Genomic DNA, 18,986 nt, shown 5'->3' with positions numbered 1-18,986 from the left:
ATCACTCAGGAGGGGGCTCTGTAGTTGCTGAGACAGCCTCGGTGAGTTGTCAGAATGGAAGCCTCAGTCCCAGCCATTCTTTTGAGTGAAATTACAAACTCCACGTCCAGGAGGATGGGGAGCAGGGTGCCTCAGTCGCTTTAGCCAGGCTGACATCTTGCCAAATCAGACAGCATCAAGAGAGTGATGAGCAAGAGGAGCAAAGGGCACAATGCCCAAACTGAGCCTCTGCCAGCAGGCCCAGGTACACACACACATTCTCACACTGGGTGATGGCAGAGGTCTGGCAAAGAGGAGAGCAGGGCTCAGAGGCCAAGGGGAGGAAGCAAGGTTGCAGCTGGAAGGGAATGAAGAGAAGCCAGCTTGCAAGGGCCAGGCCTGGCGTGTTCTTTAGGCATCTTACTCGACATTGAGCCCTCTTCCCCTGGGGCTGGCCCAGACCCTGGCTCTGAGTGGGAATAGAGAATTACCATCTGAAGGGACCACACAGGTCTGCCTGCTTCCAGGGCTCTCATAGGCACTGCAGTGAGAGGAGAAGGCTCTGGGCTGGGCTGCAGAGGTCAGAGCCTGTCTTGGGCAGAGGTGGGTATGAAACAGGAGAGGATGTGGTTAGAGCTGTATGGTGGGGGCCATATGGCAAAGAGCCTTGAATGCCAGGCTCAGTAAGCTGCAGTTGGGGAGATACATGAAATTTTGAGCATGAGCAAGTCAGTAAGTTGGGTCAGGCAGTGGGGTGGACTCTGAAGAGAGATCACAATGGGAGGCCATGGAGGCACAGATGGGACCTGGACCAGTATTGGAGGGATGCAGCCCAAGGCCTGGGCGCCGGCCAGGCCAAAGGCACCGATGCAGAGAGGAGGAAGGATTGAGGACAGCCCTGGGATTCCACGTCAGCTGCCAAGACGGACAACATAAAGAAGGAGCCTGGATGGGGAGCCGCTCTAGGAAGAAAGACGATGGTTGGGTCTTAGTCATGTTGAATTTACGACCACAGTGGAATATGCCAGACAATAAAAGAGGCCTGACAGCTCCACCCTGGAGATGGAGACACTGAGCAAAGAGAAATCAAAGGGCTCGCTCTGTGTAAGGCTGCCATTAGCCTTTGAGATGGAGAGGTGTCCCTTCTGACCGTCTCAGCTGCTGCTCCTCATTACCTCTTCTTTCGGCGGCAATATGGGGCTTTCAGGGTCTGGGGCTTCCATCCTGCCTTCCAGCAGCCAGAAGTTCCGCTGGAGGGACTTGGAGGGAAGCAAGGCCGAGCAGGCCCCTTCCAGGCCCTCTCCAGGGCTGCAATGTTGACAATTACAGCAGCTTCTGTTTATTGGTACCAACCATGTGCCAGAGAGTTTATGTTGATTTTTTTCTAATCACCCTAACAACCTTAGCAGGGAAAGCACCATTTTTATTCCCATTTTACAGATGGGAAACCGAAACCCAGAGACATTACCTTGCCCGAGTCACAGAGCAGAGGAGAGCCTGTGGTATGATGTGCAGGCTGCCTGACTCCAGGGCCCAGCCTCTCTCCACTACTGCACTGTCCTTCCATGTGCCACTCCTCCGGGCAGAGGAGAGCAAAGGAAGATGGGAGGGAGGTAACGGAAAGCTGTGACTGTGGTTAGATGCTGCCCCACCCTCAGGGGCTATGGGATCACATGGGAGCTGAGGGGCATGATGTGACCTGGCCTCCTTGCTGTGGTGGACAGACTCCAAGGTGTCTGTGACTCCTGCTGTTCATGCCTTTGTGTGACCTCCTCCTCTTTGGTGTGGGTGGCACCTGTGACTACCCTCTAATCAGCAGAAGGTGGCAGACAATGTTCCCTCCCACGGTTACATTCTGTTGTCCCGGCCTCCATCTTGTTAGCAGCCTGGCTCTAGACTCCCTCCTTGCTGGCTTGAGGGAGTAAGTGGTTGTGTTGGAGAAACCCATGTGTTGAGGAACTGTAAGCAGCCTCTAGGAGCTGAGGGCAGCCCCCAGCCAGGAGCCAGCAGGAGGCACAGCGCTCAGTCCTACGACAGAGAGGCAGTGGACTCTGCCAACACCCTGAGCTTGGAGGCAGGTCCTTCCCAGTCAGCCCTCCAGAGGAGAGCGCAGCCCAGCCAGTGCTGTGCAGCCTGCGAGCCTGAGCATGATGCTGCTCAGCCGTGCCTGGGCTCCTGACCCACAGGAACTGAGGAACTGAAGATGTTTGTCATTTTAAGCTGCTAAGTGTGTGATTGTTGGGAGTAGAAAACTAACACACTTGTCTTGGGAGCAATGACATTCTTTTCAAAAGGCTGGCATGGCTGCCAGGATGGGCCCGGGCAAGGATGGAAAGACAGCCAGGAAGGAGGGCAGTGGAGGTGGGGAAGGCCACGCCCTTCCTCGCCCCCAGCCTGAGCCAAAGTTGGGAGCTGGGCTGCAGGCGTCTTTGCAGGGCTGCTCCCTAGTCCCGAAAGTTCCAAAGCCAGACATGACCCTCCCTGCCTTCCCCCGTCACGCAGGCAAGGACCTAGGGGCTGCGTGCTGCTCTCCGTCTGGCTCACTGGGACTCTCCACTGTCCTGTCAGCAATCAGCACCTTTCTGCTGAATGCCTTCCCCCACCCAGCAACCCAGCATTGCCCCCACGCAGTCCTGCGGGGTCACCCTTCATGACTGCCACCTGGTGGCTCTTCATGGGGGTGCTCCACGGGCCTGGCTGACCATTGTTCATCTGTCCACACTTCTCCGTCAGGTCTGTATCCTCCAACCAGCTGTCTCCCTGGCTGCTGCACCCTCCCGGTGTCCCCACTCTTGAGGAGCCAAGCCGTGGGTCATCTGTGTGCTCCGGCCCCAGCCTGCGCAGACCCCAACCGAGAGCAGCAATGCAAGCTCCCCACAAAGGGAGCACTGGGCTTTTGCTCTGAGGGCCTCCCTCGTGGAGGCTATGGGTGAGTGGACACCCTTCTGCCTGAAGACCAGGAGCGGCAGCATTGAGGGGACTTCAGGAAAACTGGCTGGGCCAACGCCTGTGTTCACGTTCCTGCGGTGGACCAGCATGGATTTTCACTTGCAGAGCACCACACGGAGCCAAACCCCAATTTTCATTTTTTACTGAATCAGAACCCAAATCTAATCCAAAAGCTATTTCTGAAAAACCAGAAAGAAAAACAAAGGAACTACCTAAAACAAACAACAGTGCGCTGTATTTTCTGACACTCTTGGGCTGGAAGGAAACCAGAGTGTGAGGATGTGCTTTGGGCCATCTGAACTGAACAGCGCTTCCTGCTGCCCAACACTTGGCTTGGTTTTCCTGGTCAGAAGGGAGCAAGATGGTGCGAATCCACGCACCGTCTGCACCGCCTGTCCTATCAGAAGTACCCAGGAGTGAGAGCCAGCAGTGGTGGGCCCGGAGGCAGAACGCAGACCTCCCCCGCTGCCTGGACCCCTCTCTCCTCAGCGAGCACCAGGAAAGCAGGGTGGGGAGCCCCTTCCTGGGACACTCAGCTGACCACAGGGCGGGCAGGGCAGGGGTGGCCCTGGCAAGCTCAGGGAGCTCTGTCCCTGGGGCAGAAGTGCCCTGGGCTGGGCCTGAGGGGTGGGCTGGGAGAGCCGAAGCAGGGTGGGAGGCAGCATGGGCGTGGGGGCGCACCACGCAGAGTCCAAGGCCTGAGAGCCAGCGGCCCTGGTGGCGGTTAACGCCAGTACCCTGGGCCGATCATGCAGCCTGCAAAGCCTTGGGTTCCTCATGTGTAAAACGGGGGTGAAATCTCCCTGCCTGCCTCACAGGGCTGCTGTGCAGACAGAAGGCTGAGCTGTATGAGAAAACGAATGCTGCTGGCCAACGACCCTCAAATGCCTCACTCACTTCTGAGTGGAGTGAGCATGGGATGCCCCCCCTCCCCTGCACTCCAGATGATGGGGCAGAGCTGGAGGAAGAGGGGCAGGAGACCTGGGCAGAGGGCTCCCTGGAGCCCCCGGAGTATTCCAGGGGCCATGAGTGGAGAGAGGCTGATGCCTGTGTCCTTCAGCAGGAGTTGGTGGCTGGAGCGAAACCAGGTGGGGGTCCAGGGCTGGCAGGAGGCCTGGGGCAGGTTAATGAAGTATGGATCGACTGGACCAGGGGCTGATTAGCTCTGGCACTGGGCTTCTCCGGAGCAGCAGCAGCAGCATCAGTACTAATCCCTTGATCCCATTAGGAGCTCCTGGGGGGATCTCTGGGACAAGTCTGTGCCTCCCTTCCCCTGGGGACTGTCTGGAGCCGGAGGGTAAAGCTGGAGGCTTGACCAGCATCCTTCCTGCTAACTTCTTTTAACATTTTCCCTCCTCCTGCCTTCTGCTGCCACATCCCTGCTCCCGAGCCCAGAGGGCAGGTGCCTCCTCCAGCTGCCCTGGCCCCCAGGCCGCCCCACCCACCCCACCTCCTCCTGGTCCAGCTGCTGGAGCTGGCTGTGCTCTTGCAAGAGAAGGCTTCAGAGTCTGCCTCAGTCAGCCCCAGGGCCACTCAGGCTCCCAGGGACAGAGGACGGATGGCTTCTTTCCTCCACAGTTACACCAGAAGCTTTCTTAACCAGCCTCTCCTCGATAGACTCAGCACATTGACCGATGTTCTTCATTGCCTCTGGAAAGCGTGCTGTCAGATGCTGAGCAAGCCCAAGGCCGGGGTCCCCTCTGGTGGCCATGCCCTCACACCAGCTGAGCTGCATCCTGTTGAGTCTGTAATGTTTGTTCCCAGCCTGTTTACAACCGTCATGCTTATTATCATCATCCCAGAGTATCATATAAACCATGAAATACAATCTAGAAAGAAGTAAATGTCTTGTTTCTATGAAAATTAAGTTGAATGTTTTCAAAAGACTCCATAAGGTGAGTCTGAAAAAAGTTCTCCAAATTAGGTGAAGATTGGTGGGAAAAGCCATAAAAATTCTGCAGGACATTACATTCGGACTAGTCACCAGTGTCCTTCAGGTCTCAGGTCATCTTAAATAACTCAACACTGGAGGTCACAGGCGGTGCATCGCGGCATAGATGATGTCTGGACATGGATGATGTCCCCCAAGAAGAGGCCTCAGCCTGCATCAAAAAGGTGGAAGTGCTGCCAGCTGGCCAGTGCTGCATGGTTGGGACTCGGGGACGGTGACTACATATTGCACAGTAGTGGGGAAACATCGTCGATTGAACTCCTGGCTCTTTGAAAGTTACTTTCCCAAATTGAAATGTGTGGGGCATGTAGGCATCGTTTTGAGAGATTCTTCATGTTAACGTACTTCTTTGACTAATCAACTAACTACTGTTCCCAGCCTTACCGGGCAACATGGCTTTTATCTCCTCTAGAGATGAGTGGCTTGGATGGTTTCTGAGCTTGTTTGCAACCGACTCCCATCACACATACGCACACACAGACACACACACACACAGACACCATCTCTGCAACATCAGTACTGATCACACTTCACTGATGAGTGATGTGATGGAGGCCTCAGAGTGAGCTGAGATCTCCGGGCTGGGAGATGCTGGAAGGAAGCCCCTGCTCCCTCTCTCCTGGCTGTGCTGCCCACGGAATCCAACACAGCACCTGTCCACTACAGATGCTGAATTAATATTTATCAAATGGAATTCATAAGCCTCCTCTTCAGGGACTAGGGGCACTGATGAGGTTTCTGTGTGAACACCTGCAGGCTCAGAAGAAAGCCTCTCTGTAGGTTTGGAATCAGCCATCCTTGAAGCCGACCTCACACCCAGCCCTGCCTCCTCATGCCCAGCCTCTCCTGGGCTGTCCCGCCTGGCTGGCCTGGCCCCAGCCTTGGGCACATCGGATCCCTCCCATCTAGGTCCCAAACACTCCCTAGTTCTCATGCATAGTTCATGACACCCTAAAATCCATAGACAAATTCTTATAAATAGATCTTCCCATACATGGCCAATGTCCATGGCTTATTGGACTTTAAATCATGACCAATTTCATGGAAAGCTGTTAGGTTTGGCCTTGAATGCCCACCAGACCCCTGCTTTTCTCACGTAAGACATTGCTTCATCCTCACAGAGCCCTACTTGTCTTAACCTCAAGTTGCTAAAACGGCAGAACTGAAAATTCTTTAGAACTCTCCCAATCCAGCCTTCATATTTTGAAGAGGAGGACAGAGATCAAGGAGGACAAGCAGTGGGATCCCATCACCCAATGGAGAGCCGGCCAGAGCACTGTCCAGGCCACTGCCTCCCTGCCGCTGCCTCTCAGCGCTCTGCTCCGGTCACCAAATGGCCATCCCCCAGGCAGCCTCACACACTCTACCCACACTGTAGCCTTTGTCTATGTCCAGTGGAGGCTCCTGACAGCACCCAGGGGGGCATAAAGGTGTCCTCATGTCTGCACTTGCCGAGGGATAAATGACAGTTGAGGCTGGTCACAGACATGAGTTACAAGTGTCTGATGAGGAGTCATGACCACAGCGGACCCTGGGCCCCCACACTTATTCATGCCTGCACAGTCTCCTGTCAGCCACCTCTTGTGCCTCCATGTGACCCTTCCTCAAACATCCCATTCTCCTTGCCCTTGCCCCCTGCTATCTCCTGGCATCTGGGTGTGGCCAAGCCTCCACGTTTTGGGCCCAAAGCAATTCTGGGGTCTAAGGCAGATGCAGCCTGCAGGGCCAAGCCTTGGACCACAGGCAAGCTGCTGCTCCTCCCAGGCAGAAGTGGCAGGCGGTGGCGAGGTGCTCATACTTGCAGCCCCATCTCAGACTTGGCCTCAGATCTTCTGGAGGTGGGCTGGGCACAGCCTCAGCCCCAACACAGCCCAAGCCCCACTTCCCACAAGTCTGCCACCTGCGGGCCAGCTGGCTTCCTCCAAGTCTGGGGGCTCTCCCTGTTCTGCTTAATAACCGCCTGGTAATTAGCCTCACGATTTTGCTACTATGCTTATAATAGCTTCCATTAAAGTTATGGGGTTTTCAAGCTGTAATGGCTTCCAGAGTAATTAATGCACAACTGGGTTTATTGCGAAGTTTATTTTTAGAGCTCTCCTCCCTCATCCTCCCTTCCCCTTGCTTTCATAGATGTTTTGACCAAACAGACCGTATGGGATCAGAGTTGTCTCTCCATGGCCCCCTTGCACCCTTGTCTCCATCTCCCCACTTTCCTCTCCTGCCCCCTTCCTGCTCCTGCGTCCAGGGAGGTGCTGGGACCCCGCTGTGGAGGTGGCTTTCATGGAGGAGGGTGGCTCTGAAGCGGCTCTGGGTCAGGGCCTGTGTGTGTCCCTATGCTCGTCCTGTGCCTGACCAGGTCTGGGGGCTCTGGGGCATGCCCCTTCCCTGCTCCTGATGGCAGCCCGAGCCAAAGGGTCTGGATTGGTGTCTGGCCCCACCACGTCCCAAGTGATTCAGGGGCTGGCCCCGCTGACTCCCACCTCCCGCCGGGGTGCTGTGATGCTGAACGGAAGTGTGGGCTGCTGTCTTTTAACACCACCAGTGCCGCCTAACAGTGTTATTACTAATGGCAGCCCAAGCAGACAAGTGAGAGGCTGAGTGGGGCCAGAGGTGTGGGCTCAGGTGAGGAGCCTGCCCAGAAGTGACAGTTGTAAAGGCAAGAAGGTGCCCAGGAGAGTCTGGGTGTGTGCGCACCATGTGGCATGCAGCTGACCTTGCCACTGCCCTCTCCATCCTGAGCTTAGAACCCTCCCCAATGTGAAGGACATTTGGCAAAGCTCTTTGGGAGTCACTGAGAACCAGAGGCAATCTCCCAGCCAGGCCTTTGAGAAGCTCCCCAGTCCTGCATCAGGTGTGGCCTGAGGTTGCCCAGCCAAACCAAGGCCCCAGCTCAGCCCTCTGTGGCCCTGTCGGTGGCCCCACAGCGTGGGCTGGGGCTGGGGCTGGGGCTGGGGTGTGGCAGGAGCTTACTCTGCTTCATCATACTCAGCACATGAGACCCGGACAGGCATCCTGGGGTGGGACACTGGGCTCTGTCACCTGCTGGGGCTGTGGAAGAGGAGTTTGTAGGAGACACAGCATGTGCCCCAGGATTATTCTCCCTGTTCTGTGCCCCACTGTTTGTCTCTGCCTGTAACCTGTAACCCTGGTGGGCTTTCCACTTCCCTGAGGAATGAGGGGCAGCCTGTCTACCATCTGCCTACGAGGAGACTGTGGAGGCAGAGTGGGCCTTTGGTAGTAGGAGGCAGGCAGGGGCTTGCTGGCCGCCCCCGCAGGAAAACAGTGCTCTTTACTGGAGAACAATGCTTGATTCCTCCCCAGGGCATCAGAGCTGTTTGGACATAGGGCCAGACAAGAAGAGCAGAACACAGTCTCCAAAGCTCCCCCTAAGCCACGGCTTTCAAATCTGCAGAGCTGCAGGGCACACGCCACCTGGGCTGGGCAGGCAGCTGGCCCTGAGGCACATCACTGCACGGTGCTGGGCATGGGTGGTAGGCACACCAGGACCCAGCAGGGGCTGCCCAAGGCTCTGCTCCCTGCCGTCCTCCCTCACAGACCCCACCTGCGTCTTGCACAGTGCTCAGCACAGGAGTGAAGAGGAAGGCAGAGAGCAGGATGTGACCATTTCCGTGGTGTTCATGTGGTCTCTATGCCTGCTCTCCTTTGTCACATGAGAGAACAAGGCCCAGAGGACAATGCCACCGGCAGACCCTCTGCAGAACTGACAGGAAATTTGAGCAGGCTCCCCTCCTCACACAGGGGGTACCTCTCCTAGGGCACCTGCTGCTGCCACTTTGAGTACTGTCTCCCCAGGGTGTGGCAGCCCCACCAGGACCACCTCTCCTTCCTGCTGATACTCAGCTCCAGTGCCCAATGCTCTGCCCTATGCACAGTAGGTGCTTCACGAGAGTTTCCTACTGATGCCGACAAAGGGAGGGCACCTCCCAGGGCCTGTCCCCAAAACATCTCTTCTTGGTTTTCAGAGCATTCACCCCAATGCTGACCCCTTTATCCAGGCTGTGAAAAAAGTATCAGGGCACAAACATGTGGACATCACAGGAGCACAGAGTACTCTCTTGAGCTGTCTTGAGCCCCCGCTGTCTATATATCTGGTGCCATCCTATGGGCTTGTGGGCATTAACTCATTTAATTCTCAGAACGACCTTGTGAAGTAGGTACTGATGTTACCCCATTGCATAGAGGAGAAAACTGAGGTACAGAGAGCTGCCATAACTTGGCAAAGGTGGCAGAGTTGGGACTGAAACCAGGGCAGGTGTGTCTGAAGTCTGTGTCCTTAACCTGTGCACCCTGCTGATTCTCGTGAGCAGGCAGCACCGTGCCCCAGGCCTGGGGAGATAGAGCCTCACTTCGCCCAGGCGGCAGGCAGAGGCCGTCTGCAGGGAGATGGTGGTCTGGGCCCTACTGTGAAAACCCTGCTGCTTGTGTCCTGGAGCCGGGTCTGGCCCTTCTGGGCGTCCGTCCCCGGCCCAGGTCTCTGGCCATCCTCTTCTGCTCTCTCTTGCAGGTGTCCACCTCGCAGGGCTCCTGACCGTGCCCCGGACAGCCACCCCTCTCAGACTCTGGTTGAGCTGGACTCCGCAAACCTGCTTCCGCAATGGGTGGGTTGTGAGTGCTGGTAAGGCCTGCTAGCCAACATTCGGCTTCTCTGCCGTCCCCGTGCCCGGGCTGCCCAGCCCATTCCTGTTCTTTTCTCCCCTGTGCTCGCCACTGTCTGCTGCTGCCGCCCTTGGGGCCGCCCCTCTCCTGACCTTGCCACCGCTCAGGTAACGAGGAGCTGTGGGTCCAGCCAGCCTTGGAGATGCCGAAAAGACGGGACATCCTTGCGATCGTTCTCATCGTACTGCCCTGGACGCTGCTCGTCACAGTGTGGCACCAGAGCACCATCGCACCTCTGCTGGCCACGCATAAGGGTGAGCCCCTGCCCCTGGCCAGCCCCGGTCCCGTCTCCCAGCCCAGCTTCAGTAATAAGAATGACCACGGCCATTCTGATGGAGTTCTTATTTTCATTTACCAGGCAGCTGGGAGGAGTGAATGATCCAGGCCAATGAGCTTATCATTTTGGGGGTCTTGGCCCCTTTGGGAATGATGAATGCTGCCACACACACACATGCACAACTCTGCATCCAGTTCCAGGATGTGCAAGGACTGGAGCATTCTGCGCTGAGCAGGAAGGATGAATGGATAAGATTCTTGGCCTGTATTGTGTTTTAAAACCTTTCAGGGAGAGTATTATTACACGCTCCTCTTCCTAATTGGGCAGCCTGGATCTAGTCCTACTCTGTGAGATCAGGCCTGTGCAGAGGAAAAGTCCCAGGACTTAATGAGCTCCTTCTCAGAGGGAAAGTCCCAGGGGAAGAGCTGGAGTTAGAACTGGCTCCTCCTGGCTCCGAGTCCAGAGTTTTCCCTCCACCAGGTTACCTTTCCCTCCCACGCTGGGGCTCCCTACACTCCAAATCCTTCTGCATGGCCCGCATCTGGCCTGCCCCCTCATTCCTTAGTCCTTAGTCTCACGCTCTTCTCCCCTCCCCACTCAGTGCACGCATAGACTCAGTTCTCTAGGGCAGGGATTCTCCCACTGAAGCATGCATAAGATCTGATGGGAGCATGGCAACACATGAAGGCCTCCGGCCCCTCCCAGAGAGAGATGATGGGTCCCAGGTAGGGTCTGGGAATGCACATGGAGCCTGTAACCCCAAGTGATTTGGATGCAGGCAGGAGCCAAAAATCACAGTCTGAAGCCGGTTGCTCCACAGTTACACATCGGGTCCTGCTCAGCCCAGCTGTTCCTGAAGCTTCTGGGAGGAAGGACTGAGCTGAAGATGGCTAAATTCCCACTGCCCAGTGCTGGGCACCTGGAGCCTCTCTTCCTGACATTTATCCTCTCTTCCCAACTCCAGCATCTCTTCTTTGGCACTTATCATTTTAGAGTTGTTATCCTACAACTACATCTAGAGGGGTTAAGACAACCATAAGGGACGTAACATCGTGTGGACATCATTCTCGGCAGAGCTCTGGGGTCAGGGGCGTCAGGCTGTTTTCTAAGCGCTGATGACACTGCCTGAGGATGCGGAATTAGCATTCTGTCTCCCCAGAGCAGACCAAGAGGAACTGAATGAAAGCTGTGGGGAGATGGAGTCAGGGTCGCCAGGTCCCTGCAGCCAGCGAGAAGGCCAAGGCCTAATGCGTGGGGGACTTTCTCAGGGTGCAGGGCCACCTGTCAGGGATTATTTGAGTGGCAAAAAGGTGAGGAAAGCTTCTCCAAGTCTCCTTCCTGGGCCTTGGTTTCCAAACCTTTACTGACTGCAGGATAACGTAACCCTTATATATATCCTGGCAGAATTCCGATCGCCCGTCTCTCGCTCCTCAACCTTGTTCTCTTTCCACAGTTTGACCCAAAACTCCTTCCCAAAGTCGCCTTTGATCAACTGTGTCTGTGCTGGTCTTCCCACCCCTGCAGCCACATGCCCATGGGCATCATGTCCACAGCCCAGATCACAGGCTCCCCGCTGTTGCTATGTGTCTTTTTGCACCATTAGCTTGTGCATACTCCCTTCTTCTGGGTTCCTCAGCATCTCCTCCCGAGCCCAGCGTCAGCCCTCACATAAGCACTGCACACACCCCATGTGCTAATGACAGTGGTGGGACGGAGGGGAGGGCACAGAATGGCTGATTCACAGCGTCCTCCCCGGACTGCACTTCAACCCTTTCATGCGATTGCTTGTGTCATCCTTTCCGTAGCTGCATGAAGCCATGAGGAGGTAGGGCTGGACACTGTCCTGCTTTTCTACATGAGGAAATGACGGAATCTGCCAGGCAGTGTTGTGAGCCCTTTACATGTATTGACTCATTAATCCACATGGTAACTCAATAAAATAGATGCTATTATTAGCCCTATTTAACAGTTGCTAAAATCGAAGCACCAGAAACTAAATGACCTGCTCAATGGCATATAGTTAATAAGTGACAGAACTGGGCAGCATCTGAGCCCAGGCATTTGGATTCCTAGGTCTGTCGTCTGTCACCACCTCCTGCTGCAATGGAGTGAGAGCAGGAGGGCCTCATAGTTGTTCAAACAGAAACACGTAACTTGGAGAGAAGGGACTCATTAACAACAAGAATACCAAGGGGGATGGAGCTGGCCTGGTAGTGTAATGGTTAAGTTCACGCACTCTGCTTCAGTGGCCCGGGGCTCACAGGTTCAGATCATGGGTGTGGACCTAGCACCACTTGTCAAGCCATGCTGTGGTGGTGTCCCACATAAAATAGAGGAAGATTGGTACAGGTGTTAGCTCAGGGCCAATCTTACTCACAGAAAAAAGAAAACAAAACAACCAACTGCCCTGAATTCTCCTCCTGATGGGACTTCTAGCTTCACTAGGGAGGAAGATGTCCAGGATATAAGGAAAAGCGTGCTCATTAGAGCTCCCCAGTTGGAGCAGGTTGCCTTCTGGAAGGAATGGCTTCCCCTTGCCTGTCAGTGTTTCACCAGAGGCCAGCTTCTGCAAAGTTTCACACAGGTCCCTCATGGTCTCCTCGTGGAGATGGGTAGATACTGGGGGAATGCTGGGACCTTGAGGGTCAGGACAGGCAGCCTCCAGATAGTTGAGTCAATGTGTCCAGAAAGTGCAGATTCGGAGATTGACATCAAACCAGCAGAAGAGCTGGAACAGACCTCCACCCTATCCTTTTGCGTATGCCAAAATGTGGGACTATCTCAAATCAGAAATGATAGATTCAGGATGCAAAATTATCTTGATAACCATGGGCAAAAACCTGGAATACAATGCAGTAGTTATGTATTAAGTTCTGCACCAAGATTCAAAGGATTGACTACATAAGGCCAGGAGGGGAGAGGTCCCACTTGACTAGAGGGTTTGTGAAAAGTCGGGTGACCTAACCCCAGACTCCTCAGGGTCCACACTGTGCTGCAGCCACAACACTAGCCCTGCTCCTGGGCTTTGCAGCAGCCACGCCACAGAGGCCGCCAATGTCCCTGTGCTCTGCTGGCCCAACCCTGTGTGGGGCAGTGCGGTCAGCTCAAGCCAGATGAGGAGGGCACTAGGTGGTGAGGGTTGGGACGCTTTGTCATATAAAACCCAACTCTCTTAGGAACTGAGGATGCAGTCTTGGAATATGGCCAGCTGCCCTCAAATAGCTACAGCGCTGCCAAATGTGAGGAGGAGGAAGAGGTTATCTCTATGTCATCCGGGGGTCAGAGCTAGGAAAATCCCCGGGAGAATTCCAGGGGTGCAGACTTCACCTGCAGCTCTAACAGGGAGAGCCCCAGGCAGGGGCCGATGACACGCCTGCAGAAGGAGCAGAAGAGAGGTTTGTCGTGGCAGGGTGGGTGGCATCCCGCCCAGTACCCGAGGCCAGAGCCAAGCCATCGCTCTTGTCCCCACACTGCCTGTCTCCCAACCCTGCAGATGACGGCAGTGACCCCCGGCGCGATGCACCGCCAGGCACCGACCCCAGGGAGTACTGCATGTCTGACCGCGACATCGTGGAGGTGGTGCGCACGGAGTACGTGTACACGCGGCCCCCGCCGTGGTCGGACACGCTGCCCACCATCCACGTGGTGACGCCCACCTACAGCCGCCCCGTGCAGAAGGCTGAGCTGACGCGCATGGCCAACACTCTGCTGCACGTGCCCAACCTGCACTGGTTGGTGGTGGAGGACGCGCCGCGCCGCACGCCGCTGACCGCGCGCCTCCTGCGCGACACCGGCCTCAACTACACGCACCTGCACGTGGAGACGCCCCGCAACTACAAGCTGCGCGGCGACGCCCGGGACCCGCGCATCCCGCGCGGCACCATGCAGCGTAACCTGGCCCTGCGCTGGCTGCGCGAAACCTTCCCCCGCAACTCCAGCCAGCCCGGCGTGGTGTACTTCGCGGACGACGACAACACCTACAGTCTGGAGCTCTTCGAGGAGGTAGGGATGGGACAGGAGGCGCGGATGCCGGGCCTGTGGCGTGCGGCGTGAGGGATGGAGACGCGCACTCTTGGCCCGGGGCTCCCGTGGAGGGGCCCTTTGGGTATACACACAGGGAAACCAGAGGAGGGATGCCAGGCTGAGGTCAGTGCAGATGGGATGAGAGAAACTCGCTGCAGGTTTCAGCAGCCCCCACTGGGTACATGGAAGAAAGTTGGAGTTGGAGCCCATGACCATAGTCCTGGCCTCAGAAGCATGGCCTGAATGAGGGCTTAGAGTGGGGTCATTCAGTGTGGCTGCCGGAAGACTCTGTGGTTTGAGTGTCCCTGGGGTTTGTGCATCATGGTAGTCTGGGGGAGGGGGACTCTGAATTGGGAATTTCGAACTCTGATTGGGACGACTGGGAGGTTTTGCAGCAAGGAAGAAAGCAGGGCAGGAGGTCATGTGAAGAGGGGAAGATGAGTGGATTTGAGAGGCCAGGCCTTGCCCACAGCCCAGGGCAGGTTCCTCCACAGCTGCCTATCTCCAGAGATGCGTCCCGAGGCAGGGCTGGCCTGGGTCCCCAGTGGGGCCTCAGATGGCCTGTCTGCGTAGAGTCAAGCAGTGATTTCACCTTCCATGGGGATGGGCATCACTCCCCATCAGCAGTCCTAGGTGTCCTGACTCTGGATCCCCCACCTATAGATGCGCAGCACCAGGAGGGTATCCGTGTGGCCTGTTGCCTTCGTCGGCGGCCTGCGGTACGAGGCCCCACGGGTCAATGGGGCAGGGAAGGTGGTTGGCTGGAAGACAGTGTTCGACCCACACCGACCGTTTGCAATAGACATGGCTGGGTTTGCAGTCAACCTGCGGCTCATTCTGCAGCGAAGCCAGGCCTACTTCAAGCTGCGTGGCGTGAAGGGGGGCTACCAGGAAAGCAGTCTCCTCCGAGAGCTCGTCTCCCTCAGCGACCTGGAGCCCAAGGCAGCCAACTGCACCAAGGTAAGACCTCAGCAGAGCTGACAGCTGCAACGCAGGTGTGTCCAAGCCCATCCAAACCTGCCCGACAGCTCAGGGAGCAGGACATCAAGGCCTCAAAACAGGCTTGCAAAGAAGAACCAGCCTAGAGCCACGCCTTCCCAGAGCACACCCCGGAAGGCAGCTTACCACCTGCTGGGCAGCCCAGGAAGGTCGGGGGGAAGATGGGGGTGGCGCCCCGTGAGGCAGAGCCAAGGATGGCCTCCCCACACAAACAGCAGTGCTCCACGACCTCCCTGCCAAACACACGGACACGTGTGCACACACATGCACAACACATACGCACATACGCACGCACTGCTTCTAGTTTGGACTTCTCTGGCTAGGACCAGGGCTATCACTTAGCTGAGCTGAAGGCTCCTGAAGAACTTTCTCCCTCTCTAGAGAGACCCATCACGAGACCCGGGGGAGGATGAGAAGCAAGAGGAAATCTTGAGATTTGTCTATTTTCTGTAGCTCTAGACTTTCTGTTTCCAACAGATATTTTGAATGCATACATGTACTAACAGCAAGAATGAGATGGTAGGTATAAATAAAGAACAATGGAGGAAATTTGGACGGAAGAAGGGCAGAATGAGAGGGGCAGGAGAAACTGTGGCAGGGGGTGGGAAGTCAGGGGCCTGCCCCATGTTGTTTCCTGTCCTGGACACAGATCCTGGTCTGGCACACACGGACAGAGAAGCCGGTGCTGGTGAACGAGGGGAAAAAAGGCTTCACGGACCCCACTGTGGAGATCTGAGCCCTGATACAGGTGCGGCGGGGACAAGGGCGGACAGTGCACGGGGTGAGGGCACCAGGTCTGCACGCGGAACACATCTGCCTGCCGAGTGAGGCTTATCTTCTAGGTCTTCACTTGTGGGAGGACGGGGCCAATGCAGGCAGGAGTGGGAGAGGTAGAGCTGACATCCCCTCCCCTCGTGCCTTTGCAGGTCACCAGGAGCCCACTGCCCCCACACTGGGTCCTTCCACCACAGCTCCTTGGAAGGCCTCACTTTCCAGACACCTCCTCCTGACTCCCTGTCATTATTACTGTCCTTCTGGCCATGACACTGTCCCATTGCAAGGCTCTGCTATGTAGACTCTCTTGCAGGCTCTGTCTCCCCCGTGGATTCCTCTTCAGTCATGCCACTGTGACAGTGACCCCCTCGCTCACTGCCTCCACCTCACTGAACAGGTCCACATGTCTCTCGGCAGTGACTGCGTAGCACAGTGGTGAAAGCACGGACTCCAGAGCCTAGTTCCCCTCCCAGGTCTGCCACTCTTCTCCGTTTGACCTTGCTTTCTTTCTCTGGGCTGCAGTGTCTGCATCTGTAAAATGGGTTGTTGGGGCCCCAGGGACAGTCTCTGGCACATACTATGTCCTATATAAGTGTTACTATTTTTATTTGAGTCTTCAAAACCCCCTATTGATGTAGGCCACAGGATCTATCTATGTTTTAGAGGTAAAGAAAGGATGTTCAGAAGAGCTAAATGAAGTCAATTGTGCCTGGTGATTGGCAAAGCCAGGAGTTTTCTATGGGCTTTCCTATGATCTGGTCACAGTGGTGGCAGCTCAGGCAGTGGGACACACATCTGCCCTCTGGCTCAGGAGTTAAGCTTCAGCTTCTATATCGCATTTGCAACCACCCTGCCTACAGGGGACCATACATTGTCAGTCTGCCTGTTTTGTTCCCAGAACTTAAAAAATCAAGTTGGCCAGTGCCACTGAGAATGCAATACAAGCCTTGCCCCCTGCCTCTACCCTCACTGGTCGCTGGAAGAAGCTGCTCCCTGCCGCCTCTCAAGAAGGGTCCACAGAGCACTCGGGCATGGGCTCTGCAGAGCTTGGGGTGACCCCTGTTGGGGGCTCAGGATTGGGCGGCATGGACAGACTGGTCACTCCCTCCCGGGCCTCACCTGTTCCTCCTCTCCCCTTCACAGGAGCCTCCTTCCCAGACCCTGTTCTTGGCCTTCCATCCTATCCCGACAGCTGATGGTCCCCCCAAGGCAAACTCCTAAGGAATCACCATCACCCTCCTTTCTATTCTGGGGGCTTCAGAGAGAGCCCAGCCTGATGCCAGGACAAAGGACAGAGAACTTCAAGCACAGGAATCCCAGACCTGCTGTTCTCTTCCATGCAGCATGACCAGGGGCACAGCTGCTAGCCAAGCCACACCAGCCAGTGAGCCGGTGCCCCAGTACGCCTCCCCAGAGCCTTCTGCACTGGCAGGGTCGTGGGAGCAGACACTGAGGGCACCCAAGCCCTGGAGTGACTCCAGGCTGGGAGGCAGGTGAAAGGACCCTGGTAGTGGAGTGTGGCCTCCCGAGCTTCCTGGTCCTGCGGCCCAGCACGACTACATGGGACACCTGGCCAGGGAATTCTGAAAGCCAGAGAGCAGCCCCCACCAGGCATCGGGAACGCCCCCGTCCCCTCCCTCCCAAGTAGACATACCTTTCCGGCTTTCCTCTGGCTCCTGTTTCCAGAGCATAAGGCTGTCTTTGATCCTAAGAGGCAACCAACCCTGCATGAAGGGCGCCTGGGCCTGCCAACAGGCTCCCCCTATACCTCAGGCTGTGGTGGGAGCAGAGGCCCTTCCTCTGGCCCCACGTCCCTCAAGCCTGCTCCTTCCAGCACAGGGAAGGAGGTGGGCCCTCCAGCCAGCACAGGTCATGGACTAACCTGGACTAGAAGCAAGTGGGCCCTGTCCATGCACTGCATCCCCACTGCCCACCGGGCACTAGGGCCCCTTGCCTCGGCTGGGACTGGGGAGGGCAGGAGCCCTCTTCCTGGAGACCACAGACCTCAGGGCTTGAGGGACCAGGGGTGGGCCAGAACGGATGAGCAGGGAGGCCAGGCAATTCCAGGACACCTTCCTGCCCCAGGTCAGGGGAGCTGGAGGGAGCGGGGGAGGGGACTCTGGATTAGCAGAGGGATTGATGGAAAGTGGGCAGAGATAATTTGGACGTTGAGGGGAAAGGAGACCTGAGCACACACTGCTTTGGAAATCACTCTATTTTAAACACAAAACGGGAAAGAAAAGCTCTCTTGTCCCTCAGTTGGGAGCATGCAGAGCACGCCCGCCTCCTGTCCAGCCGCCCCCTCTCCCCCAGAGAGAGCCCTGTGCGCGCGCCGCCCCCTCTCCCCTGGAGAGAGCGGTGTGCACGTGCTGCCCCTCCGCCAGGACAGAAGGCATTTCCCTGGTTCCAGGCCACTGCAGTGGCCCCCTGGTGGTTATCCCACTCATGCTCTGAAAGTTGGAAGCACAATTTTCCTCCCGAGTGGAGGAAAAGGCCCGCGCCTACTGAAGAGGTGTTTATATTTTAACCGCTAACAGCCCCCACTCCGTTTAAACTCACCGTACCTGTCTGAGGACCACTGAGAACCCTCTCCTGGTGTGTAGCGGGTGGGACTCAGTCGGGAGACCTAACATTCAGAAAATAGCATTGGCTGCCTATTTTGAGATGGATTTAACTTCCCACAGTAGTCATGAAACCATCAGATGGGATGGTATCCCTGAGGACCTGAGCTGCCTTGCAGGACGTTTCCCAACCTCAGTCTTTGGATGGTTACTTTGGAAATCAACCCCTCGGAATCAGGTGGGGTGGCACGGGACAGGAGGGAGGAGGTGGGCCCAGGGCACCCATCAAATGGGTGAGTGTATGCCCAGGCACTCCACTGCCTCACCCACTGAAACCAGCCTTGAACGCTCAGGTCAGCCCGGCTGGTCTTAGGCCACCTTCTCAGCCAAAACCCAGGGCTCATTTTCAGGAAATTGATAATGAACAACAAAATGGGGTATTCTTTTTTTTTTTTTCTGGCAGATGCTAGTTCAGTTGTTTTCACCTAATATCCCCTCTCAGCTGCATGTGTATTTATTTATAATTATAACCTTGGTGGACTGCAGCTTTCATCCTTGTTGGGAATGAGTTTGTGATAAATCAGAATTGGGTCCATGGCCACAATTTGTTCTCCAAACCCAGTCCATTCCCTGCTCCCCACTGCAAAAGAGTGAGGTTGGGGCCTAGGAGTCCAGAGAACAGAGTCTGGGGTGAGCTGCACCATCTGGTCTGTTTTAATTTAACTGTATTTAATTATTTTCAAAATTAAAAGTCAAATATGGTTTTTAACAGTCCTAATTCTCCTTAGCCCTGCCT

At 56.0% G+C, this 18,986-nt stretch overlaps 1 protein-coding gene across 9 annotated transcripts in view; it reads left to right on the top strand.

Annotated features, from left to right (window-relative positions):
- B3GAT1 (beta-1,3-glucuronyltransferase 1) overlaps positions 1-18,968 on the top strand; it is a 30,871-nt gene extending 11,903 nt beyond the window's left edge. For 3 of the 9 annotated variants that reach the window (XM_070623537.1, XM_008541152.2, XM_070623539.1), the window contains exons 2-7: positions 9,405-9,498; positions 9,664-9,810; positions 13,327-13,835; positions 14,520-14,816; positions 15,505-15,603; positions 16,773-18,968. In XM_070623537.1, coding sequence (XP_070479638.1) covers positions 9,495-9,498; positions 9,664-9,810; positions 13,327-13,835; positions 14,520-14,816; positions 15,505-15,591 — 1,044 coding nt within the window. In that variant the 5' untranslated portion in view covers positions 9,405-9,494 and the 3' untranslated portion in view covers positions 15,592-15,603; positions 16,773-18,968. Of the gene's footprint in view, positions 1-2,712; positions 6,843-9,404; positions 9,516-9,663; positions 9,811-13,326; positions 13,836-14,519; positions 14,817-15,504; positions 15,604-16,772 lie in introns of those variants that run through there. The other 6 variants (XM_070623540.1, XM_008541154.2, XM_070623535.1 and 3 more) reach the window with 5 other exon arrangements.
- The last annotated feature ends 18 nt before the right edge of the window (positions 18,969-18,986 follow it).

The sequence above is a fragment of the Equus przewalskii genome, chromosome 6 (assembly GCF_037783145.1).
Source record: "Equus przewalskii isolate Varuska chromosome 6, EquPr2, whole genome shotgun sequence".
Classification (NCBI taxonomy): domain Eukaryota; kingdom Metazoa; phylum Chordata; class Mammalia; order Perissodactyla; family Equidae; genus Equus; species Equus przewalskii.
This window is presented reverse-complemented; position numbering and strand designations above follow the sequence as displayed.